Here is a 22,380-nt window from a genome sequence, read left to right as displayed (position 1 = left end):
AAGAGGCATGGGGTGATGGAGAGCAATAGAAGTCCAGGCTGTGGGATCCTCTGGCTGTACTCAGACAAAATAGGTCCAGAGTCAATGTGTCAACTGAGAAAAGGATCTGGTTGGAATTAGAAGGAAAAAGATGAAAGCAGAAGAACATAAGAACTGCCATATGGATCAGAGCAATGATCTGTCTAGGCTCAGTCCCCTTGCTCTGGCAGTGATCAGCACCAGATACTTTAGGGAGAATATCCTGTGATGGACAGTTATGGCATAACCTTCCCTTACAAGGTGTTTTTTCATAACCTCAGAAAGTAGTTGGCTTATGCCCTGAAGAATGAGGGTTTAAAGCCTTTATGTATGTTAATGCTGCATAAGGTAGCTGTCGATGGTTCCATTATTGATATAAATGTCTCTCTTGAATCCTTCTGAGCTCAAGACATCAGTGGTAGCTTGTGGCACCGAGTTCCATGGGTTAATTATACCTTGTGAATAAAGTATTTCTTTTTATCAGTTTTAACTTTGATAGATTCCAAGGCCAGCAGGAACCATTGTGATCATCCAGTCTGATCACCTGTGTAACACAGGCCAGAGAACTGCTCCAAAACAATTCGTAGAGCAGATATTTTAGAAAAACATCCAGTCTTGATTTTAAAATTATCAGTGATGGAGAATCTGCCATGACCCTTGGCAAATTGTTTCAGTGGATAATTATTCTCACCGTTAAAAATTTACTCCTCATTTCCAGTCTGAATTTGTCAAGCTTCAACTTCCAGCCATTGAATTGTTATACATGTCTCTGCTAGACTGAAGAGCCCATTCATAATGTTTGTCTTCATGTAGATACTTAGAGATTATAATCAAGTCACCCCTTAGCCTTCTCTTTGTTAAGCTAAATAGATTGAACTCTTTGAGTCTATCATTATACGACATATTTTCTAACCCTTTAATCATTCTCGTGGCTTTTCTCTGAACCCTCTCCAGTTTGTCAACTTCCTTCTTGAATTGTGGACACCAGAACTGGACACACTATTCCAGCAGCTGTCACATCAGTTCCAAATATAGAGGTAAAATAACTTCTCTTCTCCTGAATCGAGATTCCCCTGTTTACGCATTCCAGGATCACATTAGCTATTTTGGCCACAGCTCCACTGGGAGCTCCTTTTCAGCTGATTATCCACCACAGTCCCTAAATCTTTTTCAGAGTTGCTGCTTCCCCAGAATCCTGTAAGCGTGGCCTACATTCTTTGTTTCCAGATGTAGACATTTACATTTATCCATATTAAAATGCATATTGTTTGCTTGTGCCCAGTTTACCAAGCGATCCAGATGACTCTGAATCAGCGACCTGGCCTCTTCATTATTTACCTCTCCCCCATTTTTATTATGTATGCAAACTTTATCAATGATTTTTATGTTTTCTTCCAGGCTATTGATAAAAATGTTAAATAATGTAGGACCAACAACCAATCCCTGTGGTAGCTCATTGGACACACACCCACCTGATTACAATTCCCCATTTACAGATTTTGAGAGCTCTCAGCTAGCCAGTTTTTAATCCATTTAAAGTGTGCCTTGTTACTTTTATATCATTCTAGTTTTTTAACCAAAATGTTGTGTGGCACCATTTCAAATGCCTTACAGAAGTCTAAGTATATTATATTAACGCTATTACCTTTATCCACCAAACTTGTAATTTCATCTAAAAAAGATATCATTAGTTTGACAGGATCTATTATCCATAAAACCGTGTTGATTTGCATTAATTACATTACCCACCTTTAATTCTTTATTAATTGAGTCCTATATCAGCCACTCCATTCTCTTGCCCTGGGATCAATGTTAGGTGGACAGGCCTATAATTACCAAGGCCATCCTGTTTACCCTTTTTTAAAATTGTCACAACATGAGCTCTCTTCCAGTTTTCTGGAACTTCTCTAGTGCTCCAAGAGTTACCGAAAATCAACATTAATGATCCATTAATGAGTCAGCTCTTTTAAAACTTTTGGATGCAAGTTATCTGGACTTCTAATTTTAAAATGTCTAACTTTAGTAGACATTTAACATCGTCCAGAGATACTAGTGGAGTGGAATGAGGGTTATCACCATATGATGAGACTATATCATTTGTTTTTCCCGAAATACAGAACAGAAATATTTATTGAACACTTCTGCCTTTTCTGCTTTAGTATTGATAATTCTTCCATTTCCATCTAGTAATGGTCAGGATTATTTTTGTTCCCAATGCATTTAAAAACGTAACTCATTGGCCATAGAGTTTTACTTTGCTTTGTGTTCTTTGCTTCCCTTACCAATTTTCTGCGATTCCTAACATCTGATTTATATTCATTACTATCAACCTCCCCTTTCTTCCATTTGTCATATTATTTTTTTAATTTTTTATAGCTGCCTTCACTCCCCTGCTAAACCAGGTCAATTTTTTAATCAGCACGGCCTTCTTTCTCGATTGTGCAATTGTGGCTATTTGAGCATCTAGTGAGGCATTCTTAAACAATTCCCAATTATCATTCATATTTTTCTCATTAAATTCTTCCTCCCAGCTGATTTCGCTCATAATTGTTTTCAGCTTTATGAAATTGGCCTTATTATACCCAAGTATATATTTTACTGGTCAGGACTTTATTTTGTTCCCACATTATAAATTCATTCATTCCCTTCCACTTTCACTGAATATCCACTTATGCTTATGTTATGATAAACAGGCCACCCAATTTACCTTGTCTATGCCAGTCATTATTTTGTCATGCCCTTTCTTACATCTCCTCTGTAAACTGAACTGTCCTAATCTTTTTTCAGTCTCTCCTCAAATGGAACTCTTTTCATGCTTCTAGAAGAGTGCTTGAAGAAGATCCTGTTTACTTGATTGAAAAACTTTACAGAACTGTGTTTTTGCCCTAAAAGCTAGAAAATTCTGAGGAAGGTATAGAACTTTGGCCTGATGAAGTGAAGCCCCTTTGGAAGCTTTCTGTTCATCCAGCAGTAGAGGTGATCCTAAAAACAGCTGGGAAAATCCTAATGTCAATATCTCCATTCCTAAACTGTTAAAATAATTGTGGGGTCAGCTCCTCAGTGTAGATTAGTTAGAAGCTTCAGGCATACAAAAGTGCACTTTTTATAGGGTAACCATGGTAATCCACCATTGCTCCTGCTATCCTGACTGTTCCATCACTCCCAGCAGCAATTGTGTGAAGAGAACTGATATAAAGGCAGTCTTTTCTCCTAAACATTTTGACAAAATGATGGAAGATGCACTCATGATCTAGAAGCCCTCCAGTCTAGTATTCTCATCTTTCCTATCCCCCCACTACTGTAACCATATATTTTAGAATATTCTCTCGGATTCTCTACGAACTAACTGGCTTTTGCTCCCTTCACTAAAACTGCTCTCACCAATGACCTCCTCTTGACTAAAGCTTATTTTGATCCATACCTTCCATAATCTACATGTTTGCCTTTGACACAGTTGTTCACCCTCCCCCAGGGGGGTCATGGTTTGGGGCTCTACATCCATATCCAGTCGCTTCTTAGGTGGTTCCTCCTTTCTCTTGCTGTCTATAGTGTCCCTCAAGGCTCTTTCCTTCCTCTGCATCTTACCTCTGGTACACCTCATCCACTCAGTTGCAATTATCTGTATGCCAATGACTCACAAAACTGCCTCTGCACATTTGACTTCATCTCATCTTGATGCCTTCCTATCTTGTCTCAAACTCAGCATGTTGAAATTAAATTAATCTCTACTCCCAAAATTTCTTCTCTTCCTTCATTCTCCACTGCTTTTGGAAAAACGGAATGTACAGCAAGATATGAAGTGATGAACATCAACATAAGAGCCCAGGTGCCTCTGATGACACTACTATCCTATCCATCACCAAAACTCACAACCTCGGTATCATATTAGACTCATCTCCTTTTCCTCGCTCATCTGGGCTATTCCAAATTTTGCTTTTACTTTCTCATGTCTCAGAAATCCACCCCTTCCTTTGTGTCTATAAATTATAATTATTTATTTACAGGAGCACCAGTTATGCGCTAGCATTGCTCAGTCACTTCTCCTTCTTTGCCTTTCAGAAAGGAAAGATATGTGATTCCAGTCCTTTCTCCTTGAGTGCTTCAGATATCAACCCAGTGAAACACTTATATCTCCCCCTTTTCAGCCAGACCCAAGCCACAGAACTTATGTTTTATAAGAACAAATCAAGACACAGTTCCTAGTTTGGGGAAAGAATGGTCCACTGGTTGGGATGCTAGCCTGGGACTGAAGGGGCCTAGGTTCCATTCCCTGCTCCATCACAAACGTCTTGTATGACCTTGGTCAAGTCACTTAATCATTTTGTGCCTCTGCTCCTCATCCATACAAGGGGGTCGTAGCACTTCCCACTCTCAGAAAGGTGTTGTGAGGATTAATGCATTAAAGATTGTGAGGCTCTCAGATACAATAGGAATGAGAACCATCCAAGTTTCCAAGGTAGATAATTTTGTGCCTAAAATAGTATCAATTTTTATTTGGAGCAGAAATATTCTTCTTGTAAAAAGACATTTGATATTCCCTTGATGTCAGTGATCACTTAAATATTGCTTATTTAGCATCATCGTCTTAGTATGTTCATTTCTACAGAGGCTGCATTTGGCCATCAAGTTCTCAGAAATATAATAGTAACAAACTAAGTCTGTTGGTAACCTTCCATTTATTGGATCCGTTTATCACCCTCTCTAATCTAGTATAGCCACTCACAACCCATTGGTTTGAGTAGAGAGCAGTCTGGTTCACGGGACAAAAGTTTTATCTGGTAATTCACATTTTGAATTTTGGCACCACCAGTCCAGAACCCTCTGTGTTGAGTGGATGTCAGTCTTTTCCCCCCATGTATTAATAGCAATATTTGTTGATTTGCAATAAAGATGTCAGTACTTTCAAGATTCATCCATTCTCCTTGTCTTTGATTATTTTGTTGTTCTACTGTATTAATATTACCGCTTGACTTTTTGCTTGCATAAGCTGAGGAAGCTCTTGAATAGGGATAGATAAATCAGTGATGTCACATCAAGAGAGGAGTTTCTGCCAAAGGTCTTAGGTCATTGGCACGTCTGCCTGATTGGTTGGCTCAGTGGCAAATGCATTAATTTGAATCCTACAACCTGAATTAGCAAGTGAAATGTTTGGGCCAGATCCTTCTGTCTGGCCAAGCTGTGTTTGGGGCAAGAGTTGTGTGTGGGAAAGATGGCTTTATCTATGTGGCATTTGTTCTCATCCGTATTTCCACTTTCTAAATAACATGAAAAGAAGTTAAAATAGATTAAATGCTTTCCTAGTATTAATTTTCTGCATAAGCAATTGCTGTAGTTGCCAGAGGGATGCTTTATAGTGTGATTGGGACCAGGAGTAGGGGTGAGTCCATCCTGTCATGACTGGGATGGAGGGTGTGGGAGGAATGTTGGTCCTTCCTGTCATGACTGGGAGTGGAGGTTGGGATGGGTTGAGGATGGTCCTTCTAGAATGAGAGGCATGTTGGTCTGTCCAGTTGTGACTGGTGGGGGTGGGATGAAGAATGGTCAATCCAGTCATGAGTGTATGGGGGAAGTGTCCACAGGACAACCTCTCTATTAAGATGTGATTCATGCTGTTTGAGGACTCTTCCCATTGAGTCTTGCTTTAGTAAACCAAGTGCAAGGCAAAGGAAATATTGCTGTTCTGGAGCACAGTGCTCCTACTGTGTGGGATCAGTGGTAGGTGCTATTAAACTGCCATCTTCCTCTCCTTTCTCCTTTCCTTCCTCCCCCTTCCCCATCTGCTGTCAGCCTGACAGAGTAATATGTAAAATAACGTATGACTGTGTTCCTTGGCATCACAATCACAATTTCCCTTTAGGGGCTTTAGACTTGAGAATGGGAGGTTTTAAATCTTGCGGATTCGTGCTGTTCTAACAAGAACATATGTGAGTAGAAGAACAATGCCAGCTAAAAACAAAAATCTTAAGTGAGAAATCCTTGCTGCTCAGTCAGGTGGTACAGATGCCAGTAGAAAAATCAAACTCTCTGAGAAGTAGGAAATTGCTTTGTTTAGAGCAGGAGAGGTCAACGGGAGTAAATTAGAAAGTGCTCTCTTTATGTTCCGCCCCTTAGGATTTGAGCAAGGTTAGAAGGGTTTATTTACTGATTATCCAGACTATACAACTGGCAATAAGATTGAGTGAGGAATTTTGAAAAATTGCCAACATTTCATATTTCAATAGATTACTATGAAGATGATTTGCACTGATGGGCTGAGCCTGGTAGGGAGCACAGAGACCTGGTACTTCTCATGATGGGGAGGTTAAGCTAAATTAAAGACCCCTCCCTTGTTCTGGCAGCTCAATTCCTGCTCTGCTTCTTGTAGAGGAAACGTCAAGGTTGCCTCAGTGCTTATCAGAGGAAAACTCCAGGAGGCTTGTTTAGATGTAATTAATTCTAAAGAAAAAGTGTACAGTTGTAGGTGGTATGTTACATGAGATCAAGTTAAAACAAAGGCCCGGATTCTATAATTTATACAAGGCCTGCATAGGGTGGCTGTGCAGTTCCCCACAGCTGGGCTGCACCAGCCCAAAGGCACATCTTTCCCAGAACACAGAGGGACTGCCCCATCTCCTCCTGTGGCCCCTGGAGTAGCTTTCATCCCCAGAGGAATTAATTCCCACAAGCAGGGAGAAAGGCTTTTTGAGTCATCTTTCACAGTTGAACCCAAAATGGAATATGAGAACTTGCATGGCTTGGGCTTTGCTGCAGGATATTGTGCTGTTCCATTCTAACCCAGGCTGGTAGGGACTGAAAGTTCTAATCACCTCCTCTGAGGGCTGTTCAAGGGACTATAGGATAGAAGATTGGACCATGACTTTGGGTGCCTGAATTCTTGGGCACCCGATTCGAGATTTCTTAAAAGGGCCTGATTTTCTGATGGAGCGAAGTGCCCATTCTCTAAAACTCTGGCTTGTTTACAGTGTTAAAAGTTAGGCACTAAAATCACTAATCACTTCTGAAAATCTTAGCTGTGATGTTTCTGAGTCCACTCCCCAAGAGTTCCCACCATCACCGCAATTAGCACTTATTTACAATCTTATTGGCTGAATTAATAAAGAGACCCTGTCACCTGAACTCTCACCTTACCTTTAGAGTGAGAGTATTTAACCATTTAACCAAGGATCATAGTGGAGTCTCCATCACTGACAATTTTTTAATTGAGATTGGGTGTTTTTCTACCAGATCTGCTCTAGGAATTATTGTAGGGGACAAGGGAAGGTCTCTGGCCTGGGTTATACAGGAGGTCAGGCTAGATGATCACCGCGCTCCCTTCTGGCCTTGGACTCCATGAATCTGGAAATGGTCCCTTCAGGTCAGGGCTGAGGTGCTTTGGTCAGTGTGAGATAACTTTAGCTGGCCACTGCCTGTGTTGTGCCTTAGGGTGCTTGAACAGAAGACTTTCTGTTTGGTACCTTTCACCAGCACTAAATTCACGCAATGGAGTGGTTTTTAGAAAGGACGAGCTTTTGAGAGCCACATGCTGCCAGAGTCCATGGAATGGAAGAAAATAGAGTAGAGATTAATGACTAGGTGTTAATTTGATCCATATGGTCCACACCTGCATTACAGATGACTGTTTGAGCCTCCCCCTTTCTTCCTTCATTTTCTTCGATTTCTAGCGTAAACCTCAAGGCTTGCTCTTTTTGTTCTTGAGGGAAATGCATGGTGCATCGAGCATTTAACCGTAAAAGAGCAGGCTGAGGGCTGTACCTCTTGCTATTCCCCTCCTTTCAAGAAAGGTTCAGCTCCCTCTATAAATAATTTCCACTGTTTGCTTCTGTTGTCTTTGGCAGTATTTTCCACCCACTAGCCAGCCATTGTGAAATAAGATTCTGTCTGAATGCCTTATAGGCTACTCACCTCATATTCAAATCCTTGTTGTCTTGACATGTATTCATTAATATCACAGCACTATTTAAAACATCCTAAGATTACATTGACCTTGTTCTACGTTGCTCTAAAAATAACAAATAAAACACTCATGCTATCCAACACCCTAGTTTGCATTCCTAGCCTGTGTCTAGAAATTAGGGGCACTTCATGCTTTAGAATGACCAGCAGATTCTTTGACTGAAAAGTTTTTCAAATTCCAAAATAAATGCATTTACTAAGTGACTGTGCTGTCTTCATTATGCCAGGCTGTCTTTGTTTTTGCCTGCCCAGCAATCTATTTTGAAAGCATGAAGTAGCTGTTGGTCCTGAGTCAAAAATTTGCATTGCAGGGTACATAACAGTCCTTTGTGTGGGGATATTTTATAAGTGGCAGTGAACTGGGAAAATGCTGCACAAACCTCTTGTGATGAGGGAGCTTGCTCCTCACAGGAGTATTCTATTGATGTTACCCTTTCCTTGATTTCATTTTCTACTGGATTTTTTAATAGAAGAAAAAACATGTTTCTGTGATGTTATGAGTCCTGAAAAATATGCACGATTCGATTCCACTCACAGCGTTGGCAGCTCTCACAATTTTAGCACATTTCATGTTTGTTGTTTTTCTCAAAGGCCCTGCTCCTGGACTCAGGTGATTTCATAAGATTCTCACTCTTTTTTTAATGAAAGCTAAATTTACAGCCCCCGTGACTGTGGAACAAAGCTTGAAAATATGTACTGAGTTCACCCTAAAAGGCTCAAAAACCAGAAGGCAAATAAAAAATTCCAGATGTATTGTTTATTAAAAATCTCATGATTAAGCCAGTCCCGTGACTTCTGGAGACCTGGTTCATGAATTTTGAATGCTTGGGGTCCACAATGTTGCACAAATAACCTGGGTTGGGTTTTCATATGCAGTGCAAGATCTTAGATAGTGATCCTCACTTTACAGTGTCTGTAACCTAAGAGAAGAATCCAGTTGCAGAATTGGATTGTGATTGGTTAAATCACTTTGGGTTAGATTATGTCTGGCCCTTATGTCGCTATGCAGTGAAAGAGGGAGACAACCTGTGTAAGGGCCAACCAGAATTGCAATTTCCATACTTAAGGGAGTGCAGGGCTGCTACAGAGAGCATGGGAGTTAAAGATAAGAACGGACATACTGGGTCAGACCAAAGGTCCATCTAGCCCAGTATCCTGTCTTCTGACAGTGGCCAATGCCAGGTGCCCCAAAGGGAATGAACAGAACAGGTAATCATCAAGTGATCAATTCCCCTGTCGCCCATTCCCAGCTTCTGGCATACAGAGGCTAGGGACACCATCCCTGCCCATCCTGGCTAATAGCCATTGATGGACCTATCCTCCATGAATGTATCTAGTTCTTTTTTGAACCCTGTTATAGTCTTGACCTTTACAACATCCTCTGGCAAGGAGTTCCACAGTTGACTGTGCATTGTGTGAAAAAATACTTCCTTTTGTTTGTTTTAAACCTGCTGCCTGTTAATTTCATTAGGTGGCCCCTAGTTCTTGTCTTATGAGAAGGAGTAAATAACACTTCCTTATTTACTTTCTCCACACCAGTCATGATTTTATAGACCTCAGTCATATCCCCCCTTAGTCGTCTCTTTTCCAAGCTGAAAAGTCCCAGTCTTATTAATCTCTCCTCATACGGCAGCCATTCCATACCCCTAATAATTTTTGTTGCCGTTTTCTGAACCTTTTCCCATTTCAATATATCTTTTTTGAGATGGGGCAACCACATTTTCACGCAGTATTCAAGATGTGGGGGTACCATAGGTTTATATAGAGACAATATGATATTTTCTGTCTTATTATCTATCCCTTTCTGTTCCCTTTTTTGACTGCTTCTGCACATTGAGTGGATGTTTTCAGAGAACTATCCACAATGACTCCAAGATCTTTCTTGAGCGGTAACAGCTAATTTAGACCGCATCATTTTATATGTATAGTTGTGATTATGTTTTCCAATGCGCATTACTTTGCATTCATCAAAATTGAATTTCATCTGTCATTTTGTTGGTCAGTCACCCAGTTTTGTGAGATCCTTCTGTAGCTCTTCGCAGTGGATGAGAGCGTCAGGATCTTTATCTGAGAGGAAAGGGTGCAGTTTCCTGGCTAGCCAGATGTGGGAGAGAAAGTATTCTCTGTTGTGCTTGGTTCATTGACAATACAAGAAAACTAGTGTATTGTCACCTACTAGAGCTTTCTTCCAATGACCAAATCTTGCTGTGAGACTCCATTGCATGGTTAGAGCAGCCCTTTTGGCACAATAGTCTATTATGCATCTTTAAGAATATACTAGCCAAATTTTACATATAGCCCAAAAATGTAACGAGAGAGGATTCCAAGAAGCAATTGTAAAGGCTTTTAAGAGAGGCAGGAGACTTACACAAGCACAGCATACTTCATTTGTCTGTCAAAGAAAAATTCCAGTTGAACACAAATAAAGTAGATAAATAGATTATAATTTCAGCCTTAGATTGAAGCATAACTACAGTGTTCAGTGTGTTGTCAGTTCTTTGTCATTGGCCTTTGTATAAACCCCTCTATACATATCTGCCCCATGACATACTGCTGCAGTCGAGATTTATGGAGGTGCTCAAACTGGATCCCCTACTGTAAAAGATGGGGAGCTACTGGCTGGGTATTTTTTGTGAGGACTTTCCTTTGGAATGTGCTCCCAATTAGTTCCAGCTAGCCAGAATCTACTGACCTTCAAGATATGATGCAAAGACATCTTGGGAGAGCTGCTGAAGAACTGAATAGAGCTGGGGCCAGTATTTGTGTGTAATGGAGAAATGAGTTTATTTTTTGTGACTGTTTGATCCATTATAGGGCTGTTGTTTCTTTCTCTGATCTATTGCATTTATCAGTACATGTCACAGGCAAATGCAGTGTTCAGTTAGGGCCTCTTGATATTGCTATTTTATAAATCTAAAGAGTAAATATGTATTGCTGCCACAAGATTCTGAAGAGGTTCCTAACTGTCACCCTTAATCAAGAAGTACAGTTTTATATTCATTCACACAATATCTCTCACATTGGCCATATTGTCTGTAACTGTTTTGTGTTTGGTGGGATGCAGTGCACTCCACTTACTGTCAGTTCGAGAACCACCTGATTCCGCAACAGTTGTCATCTGAGTTTGTTTTTAAAGTTCTCCTGACTCTATGAACCAAATTCTTTGCTGGGATAACTCCATTGACTACCATGGAGTTTACCCCTGCGGAGAATTTGGACCTTCTGTCTTATATATGAATTTATCTGAAGACATTATAGGTCAGAACAGTGCTCAGAGTAAAAAGAGACATGCTTTTAGCTGAGTTATGCATTTGCACTTACTCAAAATGGGATTACATGTTGCTCAGGGGGAACAGATTGGGACTGCTTGACTGTTCTGCACCAAAGCAGACTTAACGGATTTCAGTGATATGCACTGTGACAGGGTCAGGCCAGATGGCTACAGGAGAGTGGTAGAAGGCAGATATATTAGCCCCAGGTTAAGTAGGTCCCTTTTCCCTGGGTAAGGTAACAGGGAAGGTTCCAGAACAATCAGGAACCTTCTGGAGACAATTAAGACAGACAGGCTGATTAGAACACCTGCAGCCAATCAAGAAGCTGCTAGAATCAATTAAGCCAGGCTAATCAGGGCACCTGGGTTTAAAAAGGAGCTCACTTCAGTTTGTGGTGCGTGTGTGAGGTGCTGGGAGCAAGAGGCCCTAGGAGCTGAGAGTGAGAACGCAGACTGTTGGAGGACTGAGGAGCACAAGCATTATCAGACACCAGGCGGAAGGTCCTATGGTGAGAATAAAGAACGTGTTGGGAGGAGGCCACGGGGAAGTAGCCCAGGGAGTTGTAGCTGTTGCACAGCTGTTCCAGAAGGCACTCTAGACAGCTGCTTTCCACAGGGCCCTGGGCTGGAACCCGGAGTAGAGGGCGGGCCCGGGTTCCCACCAAATCCTTCCAACTCCTGGTCAGACACAGGAGGAGTCGACCTGGACTGTGGGTTCAGAAAAACAGCCAAGCTGAGGGCTTCCGTGAAGCTCCAAGGTGAGGAAATCCGCCAATAAGCGCAAGACCCCCAAGGTAGAGGAGGAACTTTGTCACAGCATGTATGTGCAGTGGACTGTAAATAATTGCAGTGATTATAATCTTGTATTGCATTCTCCTTGTGCTGAATGCAGTACAAATGAGAAATGGTAGACAAATAAGAGTCATGCTTGATATGATGTAGCCATCAGGGACTCCTGTTATAGACAAGTGGGAGCAGTCTGGTGACGCAGGGAAAAATACCTTATCCAACCTAATCCTTTATTTTTGGCTTGAACTTTATTTTCGATTCCATAGCCCAGCCTCCGTGATGTTATGATTTTGGAGTTTTTACACCCACTCTGTTTCTTACTTGAGATGGATGTGCTGCTGTATTTCACCACAAGCTTTACTAACGCTTCTAAACAATATTTGATATCTTGGAATATGTCCCTCAAGAAGATCTTTCTTACTATTATCAATTATTGCTGTCCCACCAGCCAATCCTTGCTCTCTACTTATCCAGCATTTGAAAACTCTATTATTTAGTCATAGCCAATGTCCCCTGCTGGTATTGGTATATTGTAAAATGGAGGTAGCTTTTTGCTTGATGTAATGTTTCAGATTTTTTGGTAGGGATTTCCATTTGCAAACAAAAAAATCAAATTTATAGTCAGACGACTATTTTCTGACAAAGATATAGAAACAGTATCTCAGTAATTCTCATCCAGTAACTTAGTAATGAGATCTACCACAGGCATCAGTGTATTTTATAATATGACAAAGTATTGCTTAGCTTTAATTTAATTAGATTCGGCTATTTTCCCAGCAATCCAAATGCTTCTATTTTACCTCCTGCCATCCTTTTTAAAAGAATGTTATGTTTGATAGAAGAAAGTATTTTATTGTTTGAGAAACTCTTCTAATTAAATAACTAGGCAAATTCTCCTTTTTGGAACTGAAATCCTGAAATGTTATATGAGACATTTTTATGCATGTTTGCAGCTGCCTGACGTGATAAAATCATGGCAGAGATGATATTGTTCACCCTGTGTGGTCAATGCAGGGTTGTTCTCAACAATGTATTTTTCAGTACTTTGTCCAGGTTTGCTTTAAATATTCAATGTTTTGGAACTTTTTAATAGGAAACTAGTTGACAGCCATATAAATCTTACTGTCAGGAAGATTATCCTGATGTTCAGCTGAACTCTTCATTTTCTGAACTGTATTCCATTACTTGTACCCCACAGAATAATTTCTCTTACTCCAGAGCGTTTCCAACCTTCCAGAAGACAGATGTCTCCTCTCAGTTGTCATGTAGACATGCACATATAAGGTGAAATCCTGTTGCCATTGAAATCAATGGCAAAGCTCCCATTGACTTCAGTGGGACCATGATTTCACCGGTAGTTTTTATTCTTCCTTCATGTGTCACTTTTATCCACCCCTGAATCCTTTTTGCTGCCATTCTCCAAACTTCCTTATACAGAGGATGTCTGAATCCACTATTTCAAGTGTGGGTGCATCAGTAACACTAATTCATACTGTTCATTTCATTAGCAGCTTTCATCCAAGCATCTTAGAGCACTTTATGAACGTTAATCAATTAAGACTCCCCACCCTTTTGTAAAGTACATAAGTAGTAGTATCTTCCTACAAATGAGGGGACAGTGGCGTAGGGAAGGATTATCGCCTCTGCTCGGTGGCATGATGAATGTGTGTTTGAAGTGTAATATCCCTCTGGCTGCCATATTACCTTTCAAAGTATCTGCTCTCACTGCTAAGGCTTTAAGGTTTTCCCCACTGTTGAATATCTGCACTTTGAGTTATTTTTCCCCAGATGTACTAGTTTTCATTTTTCTAAGATGAATCTCATTGTCTTAGCCCTGTGGATTTCAACATTTTTTTCATTTGTGGACCCCTGAACATTTTTGAATGGAGGTGCGGACCCCTTTGGAAATCTTAGACATAGTCTGTGGACCCAAAGTTGAAAACCACTGTTCTTTAGCCTATTTCTCTGCTCTCTAGATCCTTCTTAATTATCTCTTTATCCTTCCTGGTGGTGGCAGCACCTCCCAGATTAATTGTGTCAGATTTTGTAATTAGTATATTCCTCTTCCAGGCCATTAATGAAGATATTAAACAAGAGCAAACATAAGATAGCTAAATTGTAGCAACCCAATAGACACCTACCCTACAGCCACACATTGCCACTTACTGCATCCTTGTAAAATTGTGTAAAAATAAACCAAAACCCCCCAGCAACAACTAATATTAACAAGCAACTCAGGAAATGAACTCTACTAGCTTGCCCTTGCTAAGGCAGGATAGAGGCATGTTCTTCTGGTGGTGGGGAAGAAGGGGAGAGGAGAACATTTACTGTTCCTCTAGTGTGGGAAGAGGGAATGAGCTGTCGTTGCTGCAGGCTAGGGGAGTTAGAGGCACTGAAAGGATCCTCTTTGCCTTCCACCTCTTCCCGGGATTGGAGGAGAGGTAGAGAAGGTTGTTTCCTGGCTTCTTAGACTTCCTTCTTGAGCAGCTTTGTTGGCTTGACACCTCCTCCCATTCTTTCATCTGCCTTCCTCTACATGGTGGGATAAAATGGTGGGAGGAACATTGATCAAAGGTGCTGCTCCGAGGTAGTTCCAAATAATTTTTGAAGAGGATAGCAGCAGTTATATGACTGCCAGAGTCAGGGTGCCCAGCCAGCTGAACAATTTACATGCGCCAGGTGAATATGCCAATGGAAATTTGCAAGGCTGGATTATGGTTGCTCTTTATTTCTGCATTCCAGCTGGTTTTCAGTCCCATGCTCCAGGTCATTTGGAAAGAATTCTGCAGTAAGAGTCTGTGAGACACCATAAAATCTTTCCCTCTCTAGATACAAAACATCTTCTATGTTCTCTTCAGCCACTAATTTAGTAATTCTATTTATAACAAAGCTATTGGTCGTCAAGTACCATCCTGATCACTGTTTTGCTATTCCAACCATTGAGCTTCATGATCTGTCAGCTGAAGTGGTGGAGAAAGCTCTTAGCAGGTGAAAGGCACTGACTAATATGACTATTTAAAAGTAGGATAATGGCTTGAAATGTTCAGCTTCTGCCTTTAAGATTCTTTAATCATGGTCACAGAGAGAGAATCAGATGCAGGGGTGCTGGGACAATTTTTATAGTTGGGGTACTGATGACGGAAGCCACGTACAGTAGTTGGTGTTTGTTATTACTACTTCAAGCCAGGGAGTGCAGCAGCACCATTAGTTCCAGCGCCACTGAACAGACGTGACTTTTTGCATTAGTCTGTCTTGTCCTATTCTCTGCAAGAGACTTCAACAGCATATTCCTATTTAAAAGGTATAATGGAGCCCATTCAGAAGGTGTACTATTGTAACCCACACACCTTCTGGTTGTGGTGTTCTTATGCTCAAATGAATTGGTTAGTCTCTAAGGTGCCACAAGTACTCCTTTTCTTTTTGCGAATACAGACTAACACGGCTGTTACTCTGAAATCTGTCCCATATAGTGGCACCAAGACCACTTAAAGCCCTGGTCTACACTAGGACTTTAGGTCGAATTTAGCAGCATTAAATCGATGTAAACCTGTACCCGTCCACACGATGAAGCCCTTTATTTCGACTTAAAGGGCTCTTAAAATCGATTTCCTTACTCCACCCCTGACAAGTGGATTAGCGCTTAAATTGGCCTTGCCGGCTCGAATTTGGGGTACTGTGGACACAATTCGACAGTATTGGCCTCCGGGAGCTATCCCAGAGTGCTCCATTGTGACCACTCTGGACAGCACTCTCAACTCAGATGCACTGGCCAGGTAGACAGGAAAAGAACCGCGAACTTTTGAATCTCATTTCCTGTTTGGCCAGCGTGGCAAGCTGCAGGTGACCATGCAGAGGTCATCAGCAGAGTGACCATGATGGAGTCCCAGAATCACAAAAGAGCTCCAGCATGGACAAACGGGAGGTACGGGATCTGATCACTGTTTGGGGAGAGGAATCCGTGCTATCAGAACTCCGTTCCAGTTTTCGAAATGCCAAAACCTTTGACAAAATCTCCCAGGGCATGAAGGACAGAGGCCGTAACAGGGACCCGAAGCAGTGCCGCGTGAAACTGAAGGAGCTGAGGCAAGCCTACCAGAAAACCAGAGAGGCGAACGGCTGCTCCGGGTCAGAGCCCCAAACATGCCGCTTCTGTGATGAGCTGCATGCCATTTTAGGTGGTTCAGCCACCACTACCCCAGCCGTGTTGTTTGACTCCTTCAATGGAGAAGGAGGCAATACGGAAGCAGGTTTTGGGGACGAAGAAGAAGATGATGATGATGATGATAGCTCACAGCAAGCAAGCGGAGAAACCGGTTTTCCCGACAGCCAGGAACTGTTTCTCACCCTGGACCTGGAGCCAGTACCCCCCGAACCCACCCAAGGCTGCGTCTTGGACCCAGCAGGCGGAGAAGGGACCTCCGGTGAGTATACCTTTTAAAATACTATACATGGTTTAAAAGCAAGCATGTGAAAGGATTACTTTGCCCTGGCATTCGCGGCTCTCCTGGATGTACTCTCAAAGCCTTTGCAAAAGGTTTCTGGGGAGGGCACCCTTATTGCGTCCTTCATGGTAGGACACTTTACCACTCCAGGCCAGTAACACATACTCGGGAATCATTGTACAACAAAGCATTGCAGTGTATGTTTGCTGGCGTTAAAACAACATCCGTTCTTTATCTCTCTGTGTTATCCTCAGGAGAGTGAGATATAATTCATGGTCACCTGGTTGAAATAGAGTGCTTTACTTCAGGGGACACTCAGAGGAGCCCATTCCTGCTGGGCTGTTTGCCTGTGGCTAAACAGAAATGTTCCCTGCTGTTAGCCACAGGGAGGGGGGAAGATTGAGGGGGTAGTCACGCGGTGGGGGGAGGCAAAATGCGACCTTGTAACGAAAGCACATGTGCTATGTATGTAACGTTAACAGCAAGGTTTACCCTGAAAGAGCGTAGCCACTGTTTTATAAAATGTATCTTTTTAAATACCGCTGTCCCTTTTTTTTTCTCCACCAACTGCATGTGTTTCAATGATCACAGGATCTTCTCCTTCCCAGAGGCTAGTGAAGCTTAGAAAGAAAAAAAAATGCACTCGCAATGAAATGTTCTCCGAGCTCATGCTGTCTTTCCACACTGACAGAGCACAGACGAATGCGTGGAGGCAAATAATGTCAGAGTGCAGGAAAGCACAAAATGACCGGGAGGAGAGGTGGCGGGCTGAAGAGAGTAAGTGGTGGGCTGAAGACAGGGCTGAAGCTCAAATGTGGCGGCAGCGTGATGAGAGGAGGCAGGATTCAATGCTGAGGCTGCTGAAGGACCAAACCAGTATGCTCCAGTGTATGGTAGAGCTGCAGCAAAGGCATCTGGAGCACAGACTGCCACTACAGCCCCTGTGTAACCAACCGCCCTCCTCCCCAAGTTCCATAGCCTCCACACCCAAACGCCCAAGAACGCGGTGTGGGGACCTCCGGCCAACCAGCCACTCCACCACAGAAGATTACCCAAAAAAAAGAAGGCAGTCATTCAATAAATTTTAAAGTTGTAAACTTTTAAAGTGCTGTGTGGCATTTTCCTTCCCTCCTCCACCACCCCTCCTGGGCTACCTTGGTAGTCATCCCCCTATTTGTGTGATGAATGAATAAAGAATGCATGAATGTGAAGCAACAATGACTTTATTGCCTCTGCAAGCGGTGATTGAAGGGAGGAGGGGAGGGTGGTTAGCTTACAGGGAAGTAGAGTGAACCAAGGGGCGGGGGGTTTTCATCAAGGAGAAACAAACAGAACTTTCACACCGTAGCCTCGCCAGTCATGAAACTGGTTTTCAAAGCTTCTCTGATGCGTACCGCACCCTCCTGTGCTCTTCTAACCGCCCTGGTGTCTGGCTGTGCATAACCAGCAGCCAGGCGATTTGCCTCAACCTCCCACCCCGCCATAAACGTCTCCCCCTTTACTCTCACAGATATTGTGGAGCACACAGCAAGCAGTAATAACAGTGGGAATATTGGTTTCGCTGAGGTCTAAGCGAGTCAGTAAACTGCGCCAGCGCGCCTTTAAACGTCCAAATGCACATTCTACCACCATTCTGCACTTGCTCAGCCTGTAGTTGAACAGCTCCTGACTACTGTCCAGGCTGCCTGTGTACGGCTTCATGAGCCATGGCATTAAGGGGTAGGCTGGGTCCCCAAGGATACATATAGGCATTTCAACATCCCCAACAGTTATTTTCTGGTCTGGGAATAAAGTCCCTTCCTGCAGCTTTTGAAACAGACCAGAGTTCCTGAAGATGCGAGCGTCATGTACCTTTCCCGGCCATCCCACGTTGATGTTAGTGAAATGTCCCTTGTGATCCACCAGAGCTTGCAGCACTATTGAAAAGTACCCCTTGCGGTTTATGCACTCGGTGGCTTGGTGCTCCGGTGCCAAAATAGGGATATGGGTTCCGTCTGTGGCCCCACCACAGTTAGGGAATCCCATTGCAGCAAAGCCATCCACTGTGACCTGCACATTTCCCAGGGTCACTACCCTTGATATCAGCAGATCTTTGATTGCGTGGGCTACTTGCATCACAGCAGCCCCAACAGTAGATTTGCCCACTCCAAATTGATTCCCAACTGACCGGTAGTTGTCTGGCGTTGCAAGCTTCCACAGGGCTATCGCCACTTGCTTCTCAACTGTGAGGGCTGCTCTCATCTTGGTATTCATGCGCCTCAGGGCAGGGGAAAGCAAGTCACAAAGTTCCATGAAAGTGCCCTTACGCATGCGAAAGTTTCGCAGCCACTGGGAATCGTCCCAGACCCGCAACACTATGCGGTCCCACCAGTCTGTGCTTGTTTCCCGAGCCCAGAATCGGCGTTCCATAGCATGAACCTGCCCCATTAGCACCATGATGCATGCATTGGCAGGGCCCATGCTTTCAGAGAAATCTGTGTCCATGTCCTGATCACTCACGTGACCGCGCTGACGTCGCCTCCTCGCCCGGTATCGCTTTGCCAGGTTCTGGTGCTGCATATACTGCTGGATAATGCATGTGGTGTTTAATGTGCTCCTAATTGCCAAAGTGAGCTGAGCAGCCTCCATGCTTGCCTTGGTATGGTGTCCGCACAGAAGAAAGGCGCGGAACGATTGTCTGCCGTTGCTCTGACGGAGAGAGGGGCGACTGAGGACACGGCTTACAGGGTTGGCTTCAGGGAGCTAAAATCAACAAAGGGAGTGGCTTTACATCACGGAGTATTTCAGGCAGGACTTCACGGAGGGTTCCAATAAGAAATGGTGCACCTAAGTTATTGTTCTTATTGGAACAAGGAGGTTAGCCTGGCCTCTGATTGATACATGGCTAGATTTACCTTGCTGCACCTTCTCTGTGAGTGACTGCAGTGTGACCTAGAGGAATGAGTCCCCTAGACAGGGGAGGAGGCAAATGAGTACAAAACAAATCTGGTCTATTTCTTGTTTTGATCCACTCCATCTATCTTTTACATCTTTGGCTGGCAGCAGACGGTGCAGAAGGACTGCATGCCATCCACATCTCATGGCTGCTCGGCAGAAGATGGTACAGTACGACTGCTAGCCATCCTCATCTCTTGCCTGCCCGGCAGAAGATGGTACAGTACGACTGCTAGCAATCCGTATCGCCTGCCTGCTCACCATAAGACAGTTCAGTAGGACTGACTGCAGGACTAAAGAGAATGACCTGGTCAAGTCACTCCAAATTTAGTCCCTGCGCCCATGTCTGCCCAGGCGCTCCTAGCTGACGTGGCCAGGAGCACCTTGGACATGACGATGACGGCTACCAGTCGTATTGTACCGTCTGCTGCCACAAGGCAAGGGGTCGCTGCTACTGTGTAGCAATGCCGTACCGCGTCTGCCAGCACCCAGGAGACATACGGTGACGGTTACCTGAGCGGGCTCCATGCTTGCCGTGGTATGGCGTCTGCACAGGTAACTCAGGAAAAAAGGCGCGAAACGATTGTCTGCCCTTGCTTTCACGGAGGGAGGGAGGGAAGGGGGGCCTGAAGATATGTACCCAGAACCACCCGCGACAATGTTTTAGCCCCATCAGGCATTGGGATCTCAACCCAGAATTCCAATGGGCAGCGGAGACTGCGGGAACTGTGGGATAGCTATCCACAGTGCAACGCTCCGGAAGTCGACTCTAGCCTCGGTACTGTGGAAGCACTCCGCCGAGTTAATGCACTTAATGCACTTAAAGCATTTTCTGTGGGGACACACACACTCGAATATATAAAACCGATTTCTAAAAAACCGACTTCTATAAATTTGACCTTATTCCGTAGTGTAGACATACCCAAAGAGAGAGATAAAATGAGTCTTCTCTACAGCCTTAGCTAACAGCCAGTTTGCTTTTAGGTCATGCAGTAGAAGCTCATGCACTAAGCTCCCAAGGTCCCAGATTCAATCCTGCCCCCCGGGGTCAGTCAGTGTTACACTATGCCTCAGTTGAGGAGTTTGTGCATTAATATAACTCTAGGATTTTAATGTGGCTCAGTGGTATGGTCTGCAGTTTTACAACAATGAAATGTAAATGTAACGGACTGTGGTATAACAAACTTCTGGATTTGTTATGAAATCTAGTTTTACCAAGCAGCCTAATTCTTATTGGTTAATTTGGGCATGAGACAGTTTGAGTCAGTTGAAAGGGAAAAGCTTAATAACTTTCAAAGCTTTTTAAAAATAATTATTATTATTTACTATTTGTATTGCACTCGTGCCCAGGAGCCTGAGTCATAAACCAGGACCCCACTGCGCTAGGTGTTGTACAAACACAGAACAAAGAGAAGATCCCTGCCCCCAAACAGATTATAATCTTAGTATGAATTTAAAGTAAAAAGACAGTAAAATGTTGAGAATATTATTAGTGGAAACCTTTTTAAAAATTGCTTTAAACTTACCAAAAATTGATATAAAAAATAGATCAGCAGTATAAAGTATAATCTGTTACCTTTTCAAAAAGGATATTGATTCCTGCAATATTATCCACATTTTGTAAACATCACCATTGAACCTGCACATAAAAGGTTAAATGTTTGCAGACTGTTACCCTTCGCCTTCAAGATCAGAGACAAATTACTATTTTTATTTTACATTCCCTTGATGAGGATAATGATAAACATCTGTCACTTAGTTGCTTAGCCAGCAAAGAATCTTTTTGCAATCCTGTAATTTAAACAGGGAAAAAAATACATAGACATACACTCCGTTATATAGAGAGCATGGAGGAGGTGATAGAAAATTCCAGCTAGATCTGGGGGTACTGGGAAAACGGCATTTTATGTCTGCAATTACTTTGCTCAAAGAAAAATTCCATAGATGTATGCTTTTCCATTTATCTTGGGTATTTTAGAAGGGGAAATTACTGCTTGTTTCTTTCCAAACCCAGGGAGGAAAAGAAAAAAAGAAATATTCGATCTGAATTCTGTGACTCTCCACCATATGTAGTCCATTAGCAGAATGATTAAGGTTTGCATGTTAGTGTCTCTACTGGTGTTACAGAATCCAAAGCAGAACTTCATCTTGGGTTTCATCAGTTACAGTGCTTGAGTCCCATTCGCCCTCTCCAAATTTTTAGAAACTTTGCTAATTATTTTTAAAGCCGTTAGATTAGTAGTTTTCTCCATTGGTTTTGCTCTAATTAAAAATGTCTAACCTGTTATAATCTGTCATATTAAGGGCAATGAAACTCAAGGAGTATTTAATTTTTAAATGGTATATTAGACCTTGTTCCTTGGCTCAGCTACAAGAAGTTAAACCTACTCCCAGTTGGTTTTTGGTATTGGTTGCATCAAGCTATGGTTTATAAGCAGTAAATGTGAAATGCTATTCTGAATGATTTACCTTCTAGTACCAAATAGGCCAAAACAGACACATTGTGTTAAGAGGTCATGTTGGGAGCATGTCTTGGTTTTGGAGTAAGAAAGGCTTGTTGCTTTGTGTGGGTTTTACCTTCTGCTGATTAGATAGTCCCTGCCCCAAAGAGCTGACAATCTTTTTGTTCCAGGTCTGGACAGCATCTAGCGTAATGGGGCTCTGGTCTGTGACTGGGACTCTTGGCTCTAAAATAATACTACTAATAAAGAATATAATACCTTTTTGTGTTTGATTCTTACTGTAATGTATTTTCATTTAGTGAATATACTCCACTGGGATAAAATTCATCCCAGTGTAAGACTTAGGCACCGCTGCAGAATTTTCAGAAATTGTGTTTTGCAGGAAGGTGGGAGGCTGTATAGCAAAGGCACTGAAGGCCAAGATTTTCCCAAATGACTAGGGATTTTTAGCATCTCAGTTCTGGGGTGCCCCACTTAGAATTCCTTGAAGTGTGATTTTTCAGATTCTCAA

General features: G+C 42.6%; 1 protein-coding gene across 7 annotated transcripts in view; it reads left to right on the top strand.

The window, feature by feature from the left end:
* Positions 1-22,380, top strand: part of DNM3 (dynamin 3) — a 298,280-nt gene that overhangs the window by 245,114 nt on the left and 30,786 nt on the right. Inside the window, exon 18 of one of the 7 annotated variants that reach the window (XM_073356328.1) lies at positions 973-1,055. The exons of the other annotated variants lie outside the window; for them this stretch is intronic. Coding sequence (XP_073212429.1) covers positions 973-1,053 — 81 coding nt within the window. The 3' untranslated portion in view covers positions 1,054-1,055. The remainder of the gene's footprint in view (positions 1-972; positions 1,056-22,380) is intronic. 7 annotated transcript variants of the gene reach the window in all.

Source organism: Lepidochelys kempii, chromosome 8, assembly GCF_965140265.1.
Source record: "Lepidochelys kempii isolate rLepKem1 chromosome 8, rLepKem1.hap2, whole genome shotgun sequence".
Taxonomy (NCBI): domain Eukaryota; kingdom Metazoa; phylum Chordata; order Testudines; family Cheloniidae; genus Lepidochelys; species Lepidochelys kempii.
The sequence above is the reverse complement of the archived record's forward strand: the minus strand, read 5'-3'. Positions and strand labels throughout refer to the sequence as shown.